Source organism: Triticum dicoccoides, chromosome 4A, assembly GCF_002162155.2.
Source record: "Triticum dicoccoides isolate Atlit2015 ecotype Zavitan chromosome 4A, WEW_v2.0, whole genome shotgun sequence".
NCBI lineage: Eukaryota > Viridiplantae > Streptophyta > Magnoliopsida > Poales > Poaceae > Triticum > Triticum dicoccoides.
Window position 1 is genome coordinate 620390629 of NC_041386.1, and position 13524 is coordinate 620404152.

A 13524-nucleotide genomic window follows, 5' to 3' on the forward strand; every position below is an offset into this window, starting at 1 on the left:
TAGATGCCATCAGCTAGATAGTACCCCTTGTTGTAGTGCCGCCCATTGATCTCGGAGTTCACCGGAGGAGAATGACCTTCAACAAGCTTGGCAAAGACAGGAGAGCACTGCAGCACGTTGATGGCATTGTGTGTTCCTGGCATACCAAAGAAGGAGTGCCAAATCCAGAGGTCCTATGTGGCCACCGCCTCAAGTACCACACTGCGACCGCCTTTGGCGCCTTTGTACATCCCCTGCCAAGCAAATGGGAAATTCTTTCATTTCCAATGCATGCAGTCGATGCTTCCAAGCATCCCAGGAAATCCTCTTGCTGCATTCTGTGCTAGGATCCGAGCAGTGTCTTCCGCATTGGGTGTTCTCAAGTATTGCGGTCCAAACACTGCCACCACTGCCCGACAGAACTTGTAGAAGCACTCTATGCTGGTGGACTTGGCCATGCGCCCATAGTCGTCGAGTGAATCACCGGGAGCTCCGTATGCAAGCATCCTCATCGCTGTCGTGCACTTCTGGATGGAGGTGAATCCAAGGGCGCCGATGCAATCCATCTTGCACTTGAAGTAGTTGTCGAACTCCCGGATGAAATTCACAATTCTGAGGAAGAGCTTTCGGCTCATCCGATAACGGCGCCGAAATGTTTTCTCGCCGTGAAGTGGAGCATCGGCGAAGTAGTCGGAGTAGAGCATGCAGTAGCCTTCGAGACGATGCCAGTTCTTTGCTTTCACCCGCCCCGGCGATGAGCCACCTCGCCGCGGCTTTTCATTGCTCGCCAGCAGCTGGGCGAGGGCGGCGAGCACCATGAGATGCTTTTCTTCCTGGACGTCGGCCTCGGCTTTCTCCTCCAGCAGCGCGGCGAGCGCTTCCTCGTCATCCGAGTCCATCGTCAAGGCAGGCAAATCGCCGAACACCTTGCGTCCGGTGGGCGTGTACCCGCCGCTAAACTTCCCCTCCGCGGTCGGAAACGGCCATCTGCTGTTGGAGGGGCTGCCGCGGCGAAGCTCTGCTATTTTTCTGGTGTGGAATGGCTATCTAGCGGTGAAAGGCGGCGGGCGGCGCCGGGATATAGCTAGTGGCGGCCCAGGGCGCGAGGGGTGGGAGGCGAGTCGGGGAAGAAAACCTTGACTTTTCTCCTGACGGTGTGGGCCAGCCGCGCTTTTCTCTTGCGCCGGAGCCCCCAATTGCCGCCCAGTGCGCCGGGTTCGGTCTGTGATCGCCGGGCGAAAAAAAGGGCCGAACCGATATTTTTCGGCGTCCTGGAGGCTCGACTGAGACGTTTTTTGACGCCGGCACCAAAAAAATGACCTGGAGGAATCTGTTAGGGGCGCGGTTGAAGATGCTCTAGCAAGCAATGAAAGAAAAAACTAGTGCAAGAGGCGGCAGTCCCAGAAGGATTGTCATAAAGGAAGCAGCAGTGCTGCGCAGAGTGATGCATGCTGCTGCTCTGCTCTGCTCGCAATCGCAAGGTGGTAGTTACAGTGAGCACGTCGACATCGATCCGATCCCCGGGCAACAGAGAGGTCGAGTTGCTGGTGAGCGTCGGCCAATTCGACCCCTAGCTGTTGCTGGAAAGGAAACATCCAACCCACGCCGATACATCAATCCATCCATCAATGTGAAATATGTTTTTGCCTTTTTTTGCGTGAAAACTACCGCTCACTCACCAGATCTTACTGCTGTTGCTAGTCATGTCAACGCAACGCTAGCCGGCCGGTCGCGCGCATGCGGAGTGGCGGCCGACGTGTCAACATCCAGGCCGACACTAAAGGTCAGTTTGGTTGGCACCCTGGCCATCTCGTGCCTGGCCACAAACTCACCTAGAACTTGTCTTTGGTTAGCGTCTTGAACGATCGAACATGTGCCTGGCTGGAGCAAAGCCTGAAATCGTGGTTAGCAGGAGCCAACCGTGGCATCATCATTAGCCTGGCTCAGGCCATCCGTTCCGGACGCCTAATGCACGCTAGTATAGATTCTTAGCCTTATAAAATTCTCTCTAATACATTTTCAAGTCAGGCTACTAACCAAAGATCTCGCTTTCAGGCCAGCCTGCCCAGGCACAAAATACATATTCTTCACGCTCAACACAGGCATCGAATTTCTCTAAGCAAAGTGGCCAGGACAGGAACCAAACATGCCCTAAATAAAGTAGTGCACGTTTTTGCCGAATGTATGCACTCCGTCTCTCTGTGCTGTGGGCTGAAGCAGAGTTGCTCCCTGCATCTGCATGCGCCGGCGCCGACATCGACGGCCGGCAGATACGAGCAGCTAAGAGCATCTTCAACCGCACCCTCAACAAGGTCCTTCAGACGATTTTTCGGCCGATGGCATCGAAAAATTGGCCCAGTCGCGTCTTCAAAGACCCTTTTTCACCGGCTTGGGCTGAAATTGGCGCCGGCGGACCCAGGCCGAACTCGGCACGCTGGGGGCGCTTGGGGGTGTCGGCCGAATCGTTTTTCGCGTGAAAATCGGCGGGCCCTCCTTGGCAGCGACTCGGCTCTTCTCGTCGCTTCGTCATCCTCATCGCCTCGGTTCCCGCAGCGGAATCAATGCCAAAGCTGTCGCGTGCTGCCACGCCGGTCAGCCTCCTCCATTGATGCCTCACGGGCGGCGCAGTGAAGACGGGACGACGCGCGTCCCTCGCCCGTCACGCGTACACACGGCGGCCACGTGAGCGCCGCCTATATAAGCCGACCCCTCCCGCACCGCTGACGCACAGACTCTCCACCGCCGACGCCCCCGTTCCTCGACGCCCCCATTCCTTCCTCTCTTCTCGCCGTTTCCAGTTCACCCAATAGCTGAGCGCTTTCCAGGCGACGACGCGACGGCGAACGGCTTCGGCCGCCGTCACCTTCACGAGGACGAAGCTCGGCGTCTCCATGAGGCCGAGTACCCGGTCCTGCCGGACATGCGGGTGCCCAGGGCATGGAGGATCAGCGCCGGCGGGGTCCCGGTGCCACCGCCGCCCACCGGGGCGGCGCGTCGTGGAGAGATCGCCCGTATCCGTGTCTCTCTGCCGCAGGCGGCGAGGGAAGGGCTGAGGTACGTCCCCGACAGCCCGTTGTGGGAGCAGTACTTCCGTTGCCGCCACACCGAGCAGCCCGAGGCCACCAACAGCGTCGTGCCCTCCGGAAGGCTCAACTCCGACGGCCGCCGCCGATGGTGGGGCGAGCCCGGCCGCACGCTGGAGGCCGTCCTCGAGTACATCGAGGGCGGCAACACGCCCAGGCTGGAGTACCCCGCTCCCCCCTCCTTCTCCCACCGGCGTGGGAGCTCGTGGGCGTCGAGACGCATTGACCCGGCGTCCTCCTCCTCGTCCGGCCGCTCGTCCGTCTCTCCCTCCCTCCTCCCCGTCAAGCCGGAGCCCCAGGATGTGCCGATCAGCCAGCGCACCCGCAGCTCCGGCGTCCGCATCGCCGAGCCCTCCCCCACCTTTGCCCGGCTCGTCCGGCCGAAGGTGGAGCCTGGCCTCCCCGCGGAGTACGAGGCAATAGTCTGGCGCGGCTTCTCCGCCGAGGACGCCCTAAAGTGGGCGCGGGACGACTACCTCCGCGATGCGATGGTCCGGCAGCGCCGAGCCCTGGAGGAGATAGCAGCCCGCCATCGTGGGCGCGAGGACGAGAACGGCGTGGTGATCCTCGACAACGACGAGGACAAGGACGCCTCCGGTCCATCCAACCTAGGCAGGAGCAGCAGGGACGGCGGCCGCGGAGGAGGAGGCGACGACGACGATGTCGGCGGCGGCGGCGTCTACGAGGACGCCTCCGGTCCGTCCAACCTAGGCAGGGGAGCAGCAGGGACGGCGGCCGCGGAGGAGGCGGCGGTGACGACGACGACAACGACGACGACGGCGGCGGCGGCGGCGTCTACACGCAGTTCTACAGGCTCCTCGGCATGTAGAGCTTCAAGAGCGGGCGGCGACGAGGAACGGCGAGGGTGACGACAGGTCTAATAGTGTTTTTTCTTCTTCTTTTATAAAATATTTTAAATATGTTATGAACTTGCCGAAGTTTGGTTGAATTTACGTCTTGTTTGTGCCGGATTTTATTTAAAAATATATGAACGTAGCGACTGAGAAGCATCACGCCCCTAGCACGAGGTTTAGCGTCGGTACGTCCTCAGACGACGATTTTTAGCTCCTTCTGAGAAGCCAATGGCTGGAGATGCTCTGAGCATTGAGAATGAGCCCACAACTGAAGCCGGCCGTCGATACCAGACACTACAAACTTGATTTGCAGTGGTAAAAGAGAGTCGTTAATTTCAGTGGTGGATGATGATCGTCCAATCTATCGTTAGTGCATCATTAAGGTATGGAGTATGGTATGGTGCGGTGTGGAGCCACGTGGACTAGGGAGGATGGTTGGGAAGAGCTGGACGTGTACATCCGCAGCAGCAGCAGCGATTTCCCCACATCTCTCCACGCACGCTCGCCGCTGGCCCCAAAGAAGCGGTGGTTGTGGTGGGGGGTCAACACAACGCGTACTCTTCTACTACTCCCTCCTTCCATCTATATAGCGTCTAATGCGTTTTTCAAGACCACTCTTGATTATTGATAAGATTAATAGTACATGACATGCATAATGTAAAAATTATATCATTGAAAGCTCCTTTCACATACGAAATTGACGGCACGCTTTGTTTAAGTTGCATGTCATATATTATTGCTCTAACATTTGGTCAAAGTTAGTATTGAAAAACGCATTAGATCCTATATAGATGGAAGGAGGGAGTAGTACAAATCATTGCGTTGCACTGCATTTTTTGCACCAGTGACAACGTGACAGCCAGCGAGTAACCACCGCTGCCATTTCTTTTCTTCCTTTGCGCGTGTACGCAGGACGACAAGCAACAGCATTTTCAAGTACACACTTCCGATTCCACTTCCATCTATCCACATATATGCATGTTGATGCTGATGCTGCACTTGATGATAGATACTTCCTTCGGTCTTTTTTACTCTGCATATTAGGTTTGTTTGAAGTTAATCTTATCCAACTTTGATCAAGTTTATACAAAAAATTATTAACATTCACATAACAACACATTTATTATTAGATCCATCTCAGAATATATTTTCATATTATATTTATTAGATGTTATAGATGTTAATATTTTCTAATATAAATTTGGTCAAACTTAGCAAACTTTGACTTCAGACAAAGCTAATGTGCGGAGTAAAAAGGACCGGAGGGAGTACTAGTGGTTGGGACGCCATCCTATGACGCTGCTTGAGAGAAAGTTGTAGGCATGTTTCCATTTAAGAAAAATACATAAAGGCCTTGCCTCCTTAAAAAAACATCTCAGCAAAAGAAGATACTCATCTTCATCTAAAAAAAGGAAAAAGAAAAAAAATTACCACCGCATCCTACCAGCGAGTGCCACTTTGCATAATCTTCATTTAGAAAGTACCAAAGGTCCTCACCTCCATCTAAAAAGACAAAATACATTTAAAAACTAATCCACATCTTTATCTAAAAAAATTCAAAAGATTTCTCACCGCGGCCAACCAGTTTGCACCACATGACATAATGCTATTTTTGAAAGCACTTTGAAGTACAAATTTGTTTTTTCCTTTTTTGTCATGACTTCCACGAATGTCATTTCATGATGAAAATTTTCAAACATAGAAAAAGTATAGAATTTTTTTCCTTTTTTGTCATGACTTCCACAAATGTCATTTCATGATGAAAATTTTCAAACATAGAAAACATTTGCCAAAGGTTACTGCAACAAAAAATTCATTTTGTTTTTTTACGATTTTACTGTTTACCCGAGCTTATTTGAACTCGGGAGCAAAAGAACACTTTCGCACTGTCCAGCATCACCGTCTTGCACTACTGTCGAGAAAATTCCACGCGACATGTGGGCCTAGGTATCAAGTTACTACTACTATCTCACTGATAAATTTCCTGTATGGATGTTTATTTATTTTTTCTACTGATGATTGCACATCTATGTATGAGATGTACTCTCGAATATTTTGGTCGTGCCTAAACCATCGTCTCTGAGCGACACCAAACTAAAATTTCTAGCCAAGTTCTGAAATTCATGCTTATCTTAGCTGTTCATTGTTCTGAAATTACTGCCTGTTTCTGTGCACATCAGTAGAAGCGGTCGCCTAATTTCAAACACATAATGCAGAATTAACCATCCATTAACACACCTGAAAAAAGTGACAGCAACTGTAATTTCATCATGACCAACTATCCTCTAGAGAGCCAGCCGACTGAAGCAGAAAAGTATCATGCCCACTCTCAAAGTGTTTGGAAGCCAAATTTTAACTTGCGATCAAGCCTCATACCCTGCCTGCAGTGACTCTCCAACACCAAAGGCGTTCGTTACAAAACCTCGGCAAAAACACCATCATCTATGTAATGTAAAACCACTAAAAAAAGAGGAGAGTTATATACACAAAACGACATGCCAACTCTGGGAACAAGAATAAATCAGGCAGCGGCAGCAGCAGGAGCAGCAGATTATGTGTGTGTCTCACCAACCAATCCAACTATAAATGAATGTCTCACTCACTCAAAGTCTCTTCTTCCTCTTCTCCCTCTCCCCTTCTCCTGTCTCTCTAATGTACATGTTGGTTATAAAAATGCTTTTACACCATACAGATCAAAATTGTGCAGCGGCAGCGGCATATGCAGCAAGGATAGCTAGCTCATCATGACCCCGCTGTCGCAGGATCGGCGACGACCAACAGACACCAATGTCTTCTCTTCTCTTCTTCTCCGGGCAGCACAGCACTTGTCGGGATCGATACTCTACACCTGCCAGCTCTCTCACAAGTGCTGAGTTGTCACGCACCGGTCTACAGCTACCCCACCAATGGATGAATCACCCATGCCTGCCGCCGAGCTACACAAGCTGTAGCAGAGAAGCAGTGCTAGAAAGTAGAAACTAGTTGCAAACTTGATGTGCTGAGTGCTCAGTTACTTGACACGATCTTTGCTCAGTAGTTCAGGATGCATCATATCGTATCAGAAAGGAATGACGTATGGCAGAGCAATGACGTCAGCCGGGTCGATTTTCATAGCCTCAGCCCACACTTGGGGCACTGCGTCGGCCTCGGTCTCCATCTTGGCCTTCTCTGGCTGGGTGCTACGCCGCTCGAACAGCCAGTCCTGATCACCGTAATCACACTCCATGATCTGAGGTGCTTCGGGGATGCTGTATATCTGCCCCAGATACTTGAAATCTGGGTGAGGTGACTTCCTAGTAGGTGCGCCATTCCCAGATGATGCCCCAGGATCCCGAAGCCCTGAAACGGCCACAGGTCGCTGCTGAGCCTCCTTGCTGACATTCACCTTCTCTTCCTTCTTAGGGAGAGGATCTCGAAGCCCTGAAACGACTGCAGGTCGCTGCTGAGCCTCCTTGCCGACAGCCACCTTCTCTTCCTTCTTGGGGAGAGGATCTCGAAGCCCTGAAACGACCTGAGGTCGCTGCTGAGCTTCCTTGTTGACATTGACCTTCTCTTCCTTCTTAGGGAGAGGATCTCGAAGCCCTGTATCGACCAAAGGTCGATGCTGAGCTTCCTTGTTGCCATTGACCTTCTCTTCCTTCTTATTAGGGAGAGAATCTCGAAGCCCTGAATCGAGTGAAGGTCGCTGCTGAGCTTCCTTGTTGCCATTGACCTTCTCTTCCTTCTTAGGGAGCCGTTCAGCCTTTTCGATTTTCATGGCATCTGGCTTCATGGAAGAGGGTGGCGCGGCTACATGAGATGCTGTACCATTCTCCACATGATTGCTGGAGGGGGCTGGTCTCGGCAACTTTGTAGGCCGCATTTCATGATGGTCTGTACAGAGCACCAGAAGTCTTATAACATAAAGCACCATAAAAAGGTATAATGGTGTTCTACAAGGCTATGCAATAGTGGTAAGTGCAAAATAAAAAGCAAAGCTAGGAACTCACTTTGTAGGTAACCATTCATCTCGTGGTTCTTTCGCTTCTTCAGGTTTTCATCGGCTAGGATAACTTTCGCATCATCAGTTGGAGGAGCCAAGGGAGGGGTTAAGGGCTTCGTGTCAAGACTATCTATCAGACTGTCTATCTGATAATCTATACTGTTTTCTCTTAACTTATCATGCTCTTTGTGATTATGTTCCTGTCTCTCCTTCTTTGCCTCCTTCTCCTTTTTCTTCTCTTTGTGTTTCTCTTTCCTCTTCTTTTTCTCATGCCGCTCACGTTTTTTGTCCTCTTTCTTTGTATCATCAGATGCCCCATCTCTGACCTTTTCCACCCTTTCAGCTCTTCCAACTGCAATTTCCTCCACAGCTGGGGGTTTAGAATCAACCTGTTTCTGATCAGTTGAAACACAAGGATGCAGCATTCTTCCACCTGGTTCTTTTTCCTTGCCCACAGCTGGGGGCTTAGCACCAACCAGTTTCTGATCAGCTGAAACAGTATTCTGTAGCATTCTTCCACCTGGTCCCTTTTCCTTGCCCATGGCAGGTGAAACACCTCCAGCATTGGGCTTACTAGTGGAAATGGACAAGTTTTCAGTTGGCCGAACCATCCCATTTGGCCTTCGGATAGTAATGCTTGGGCTTGGGATAGTTGACCTAGGTAGACTTCTATCCATCCCTGTTGATGCACCAGATGTTGATGGACTCTCAAACCTCTGCATGGATGTTGGTGCGCTATCCACCGGACGACCAACCTTACCATTTCCCCTGTGCATAGCATTAGCAGGGCTTCGAAGCAACGGAGAGTTGGTGCCAATTTCTTTCTTTGCAGTCTCTTTATTTGGGCTCTCAGTTCTCTTCTGCACCAGTATGCTAATGTTACTGATACGCTGCCCCGTTCCCTCTTTCCTTGGCACAGAATCAGTAGAGTTGGAGAGAGGTCTTGTGACTTTGACTCTTTCTTTCTCCACCATAGGTGCTGTACTAAAGCCATCAGAGCCTCCTTGAGATGAACTGTTGAAGTTCTCGCTGCGTCGAATCGATGTCCCATTTTTCTGTTGATTGATAGTGATGGTCTGTTGCCCCAAGCCCTCATTTTTCCTTGAAGCATCAATAGAGTGAATACGCATTTTGTTAACTGCAGTCCTGTCATTCTCCAATGCAGGTGCAGCGTTAAAACCTTCACGACTTCGTTCATTTGAAATAGTGAAGTTGTTAACAGCTCGATTCTCCACCCCTTTCTGATCTTGTGTCTTTCTAACCAGTTCCTCCCTGAATATAGGATCCTTAATTTCTTCAGACTTCCTGCTACTCTCTTCAAACTTCTGACCAAGGAGAGCCTCACCATGTCTTTCAGTCCCTTCAGATTCCCTGCTTTTATCTTTGCTCTTGTCCTTTTTCTTATCTTTGTGCTTCTCTTTTCGATCTTTTTTATCTCTGTGCTTATCTTTACTCCTTTCTCTATCCTTCTTTTCTTTTTTATCTTTGTCCTTCTTGTCCTTCTTATGCTTCTTCTCCTTGTGTTTCTCCTGAAAAAAGATGGTTGATTCCAGGTCAATAAAGTTCAAAAGAAGAGGCCAAACATAAGAATAAAACATTATCAACGAATATTTTGCAAAGAACAGTCCAAAAAAACCGCGAAGAAAGACAATGAGTTTGTTGATCTACCAGAATGGTCATGCCAATATAAACATCTACGACACATCACTATCATGGGAAGCTGCCATTAGTACAAACAATTAGAAACTACAATGAGCAGTGAATATTAACACTACCTAAATGGCATACAGTATTCCAGATTTGTGGAGTTTGTATCTGAAATATTATTTTTAAACTTATGAACTCGCACTACATAACCATTGAATAACACCCGGGGAAACAATCTGCTTCTCTGATTGCAGCTTATACTTATTTTTGCTAACAAGTCTAATGACTTGAGTAATTCTGTTCAGCCGCAAACCCGGTAATAGTACTACTTTATGTGTTGTCAAAGCTTTTGCTTTGATACTAACCACATTGATGAAGTTAACCAACATATTTTATACATGGACCATCGGTTGCAGAAATCAAGTTGGCACTAAAGTTTGCACCATATTCATTCAAGGACCAAATATGTCATAAATTTAGAAGGATGTGTACATTTAGTAAGGAAACAAACTAAGTCTAAGTCACCCCACATTTAAACATGTGCCACGGAACAGCCTTGTTATGGACCATAGAGAGTTAAGGTTGTAACATAAGATTGGACATAAGCCAGTACTTTAGACAATCATGAGGAAAGAAATAAGCTAGTTTATTGAGACTATATTCTACTCCCTCTGTCCCAAAATAAGTAAATCAACTTTGTACTAAAGTTAGTACAAAGTTGAGTCACTTATTTTGGGACGGAGGGAGTACAAATCTAACATAACACCTCAGGTAGTCAATAAAGTAAAGCAGCAGTGCTGCAAGTCACTACAATGAACTTGCCAAAAATTCCCTGCGATGCACTCTAAGGACATGCTTACATGCTTGTAATCATGACAACTTATTGCCATGTTCTATGAGGGCAGGGTTAATGCATGAACATCTGCCATATTTAGTGAAACTGTCTTAGCTTATCATGTTTTAAAAGAATAAACCATGAAACCCTCGAATGTCCTTAATAGAGTTAGTCAGACCAGATCTTGTAAGAAACCATGTATTTGAATGGAGCCTCAGTAGTTTTTCCACGATGAGCAACATGGAACTGCGAAGGGTACATAAAGATAACACAGATTGCAGGCAAAAACATAATGCTAACCACATAGGTTCAATAGAGCACACACAATAATCAGATTGATAAACAACATGACAGCTAAAACTAACCAAGAACATTAAGTCAATGCTTGTCCCTCTGATGTGTTATATAGCACTTATACCATTTATTTATGGTGTTTGTAAGTGACAATATAAACATATCCATTCATGAAGTTACAGTTATTATGCAATGTAAGGGCTGCCTAGCATAATTCTTAATTCCCCTCTCGAGCTTTTTAGCATTGGAAATTTAAAGTTTGTTAGGATTGTGCGGAAAATATATTATTCAGAAACATAACATGAGTTCAGTTACCAAAACATATTTAATTTAATCCCATGATGATGTCAGAAGACACCTAAGGGAGGTCCAGATATGATTCTTATACAAAGATGACAGAAAAATCTGCTCAAGAGTTCAGGTCACAATAATGAATACATCTCCTCAGCTTTCTAACAGTGGATAATATATCTCTAGGATACAGCATCCCTAGTGGATAATCTTTGGCTATGCTACCAGTTTTCATGTATAGGGAAAAGATATGATAGAACTAGATGAACTTTTCCTCTATATACGATCATCCATATATTAAGAACAATGTGACAGGCATGCTTACAGCCAACCCAGGCCAAAAGGCCCACGAAAATGCTATTGCCCTTTGAACTGCCAAGGTATTTATGTTTTCTATATGCATTATCAACAAACTTGAATACATGTTAACCCATAATAATTTTCCCCTGGAACAGAAGAAAACGGGAAATAAGCAGACAGATGAATCATGAAATGTCATTTTAGTTTGATTTGACAGTCTATCAATCACAGGAACACCAACATATATAAACTATTATATCAAGTGTAGGAATAGATATAGTGGTGGAATGGAACCAGAGCTGCTAAGCGGGTCATTTGACACAGATAAATTGCAACTGATGGATCAATCCAGCAAACTATTGGCATAATTGAAGCTTCTACAGCACATAATCAGGTATCAAAGACCAAGCAAATTGTTCCTAAAAAGGCCTTGAAGTAGGGAACAGGCATGGACACATAAAGACGATCATTTAGCAAGATGCACGCACATTAAGAAATCATCATACAAGATTACCAGTCCATCCCAATATCCCATTCCCATCTTTCTCATAAGCTTCATTCTCTAAAAAATAGAGGCTCTCTTTTGCACGTATGCTGTATTCCCAAGTTCTGAACCATGCCAGAATAGATACTAGTATTTATTGTAGATACTAGATAGTATGATGATTGTTATAGGGGCGCAATTGAAAAGGGCTACACCAAAACAACAAGATATCATAAAAAATGTAACAAGAAATCTGTGTCCTACATCGATCCAATCCACCATCCTGTATGGCCTATACAGCATAGGTACCGCTTATTTAGAACACGTTGTGTGAGACCGGCAATTAGGAAACTTTGTTTCATCAGTGTGGTCATGGACTTGCCCTGACTAAGTGATTCATACTTGCACGGATGGACAACTTTATGCCAATCTACACCAGAAACTGATGGTAACTCCCACAGGACCAGGACAAACACGGGTTGCATAGAAAAATAATATTCTTTGTAAACATGTGGTCAACCAGTTTAGTGCACAGCATGAACTTTAACTGTAGGAGGAGGATATTTGCAGAAAGTAGTCATGTGACAGGACAAAGGAAACCCCTGGCAATAGCTAGCGGGCAGCAACGTCTCTAGAACTTCAGTCACGCTTTTAGCAGCACACCAACAAATTAGAAACATTTGCGTCTTTTTCCGCCGACCTAAATAACTTTTCGCCCTAGTAAGCCTCCCGAGTGGCGACATACTAAATGCGCTTTTGCCTATAATACACCTGTATGAAGCTTGCAAGACCTAAGCGACAATAATCAATGAGTAACGACATAAACCCGCAGCCGCTCTCATACTAAATCTGCTCTTGCCTATAATACACTACTTGTGTGAAGCATGCAAGACCCAAGCGACAATAATCAATGAGTAACGACATAGACCCGCATACTTTCTCCCATCGATCCACCCAGCAGAAAGCCCCACCTTGCGCGCGCAACTAGCCGCAAGATCTGCCATGCCCTATCAGGTTCAATTTGCCAGAAGCAGCACTCTTTAGGAAACCATGGGCTCAGCCCTACTTTGTTCTCTAGCTTCTCTACCAATCAGTGCAATGAACCCCGGGCATAGCGCTTGCGAGTGACCTAACCCAAGGGACCGAAATGGCGCCAAGATTCATCATAGCGCAGCCGTAAGCAACTAGTCCTGACCGCAGATAGGCGAGCTGAAGGCCTGGCTCCCAAGAAATTTCTGCAACCAACCAATGAAATAGCGGCAGCACACAATGTTCTAGAAACCCCCCTCCCGTGTGTAATGGAGCGATGGAGGGAGCAAGAGGGGATGGGGATTGGGGTGGTGTGTTGTTGTTCCACCTTGTCGAGCAGGGGCGAGGCTAGGTGGGCGTCGGGGCGCGCGGTCTTGACATATCCTGGGGGCGGAAACGGGAAACAGCGAGACATGGCACGGCCGCCTGGGGCCCCGCCCGCCGGATCAGCCGACCACCAAGACCAGAGCCCTCCGCCGCCGGCGCCGCCCCCAAGCAGACCTCCTCTCCTCCTCCCGCTGCGGCAGGCGCGGGCGCGGGCTCAGTGGGCCGGTGGCCGGGGGGAGCATGGGGCGGGGGCACTCATCGCCGGCGGCGGAATCGCGCGGGGATCTGGGGCGGGCGCGGGGATCGGCCCCCACCCGATCGGGAATCGGCGCGGGGCCGCGGCCAATCCCGGGGCGATCTCCCGCCGCCGCCCTCCCGCCCGCCCGCTGTGTGTTCGTTTTAGTTGTTTTGTTTCCGGC

General features: G+C 48.4%; 1 protein-coding gene across 1 annotated transcript; it reads right to left on the reverse strand.

Moving 5' to 3' along the window:
- Window positions 1-6251: 6251 nt before the first annotated feature.
- On the reverse strand, window positions 6252-13482 carry LOC119287423 (triadin-like). The gene is made up of 3 exons (XM_037566964.1): window positions 13107-13482; window positions 7906-9427; window positions 6252-7789 (listed from the first exon to the last, which is right to left on the reverse strand). The coding sequence occupies exons 1-3, from the start codon at window positions 13191-13193 to the stop codon at window positions 6975-6977; spliced, it is 2424 nt and encodes an 807-aa protein (XP_037422861.1). The 5' UTR covers window positions 13194-13482; the 3' UTR covers window positions 6252-6974.
- Window positions 13483-13524: the final 42 nt, after the last annotated feature.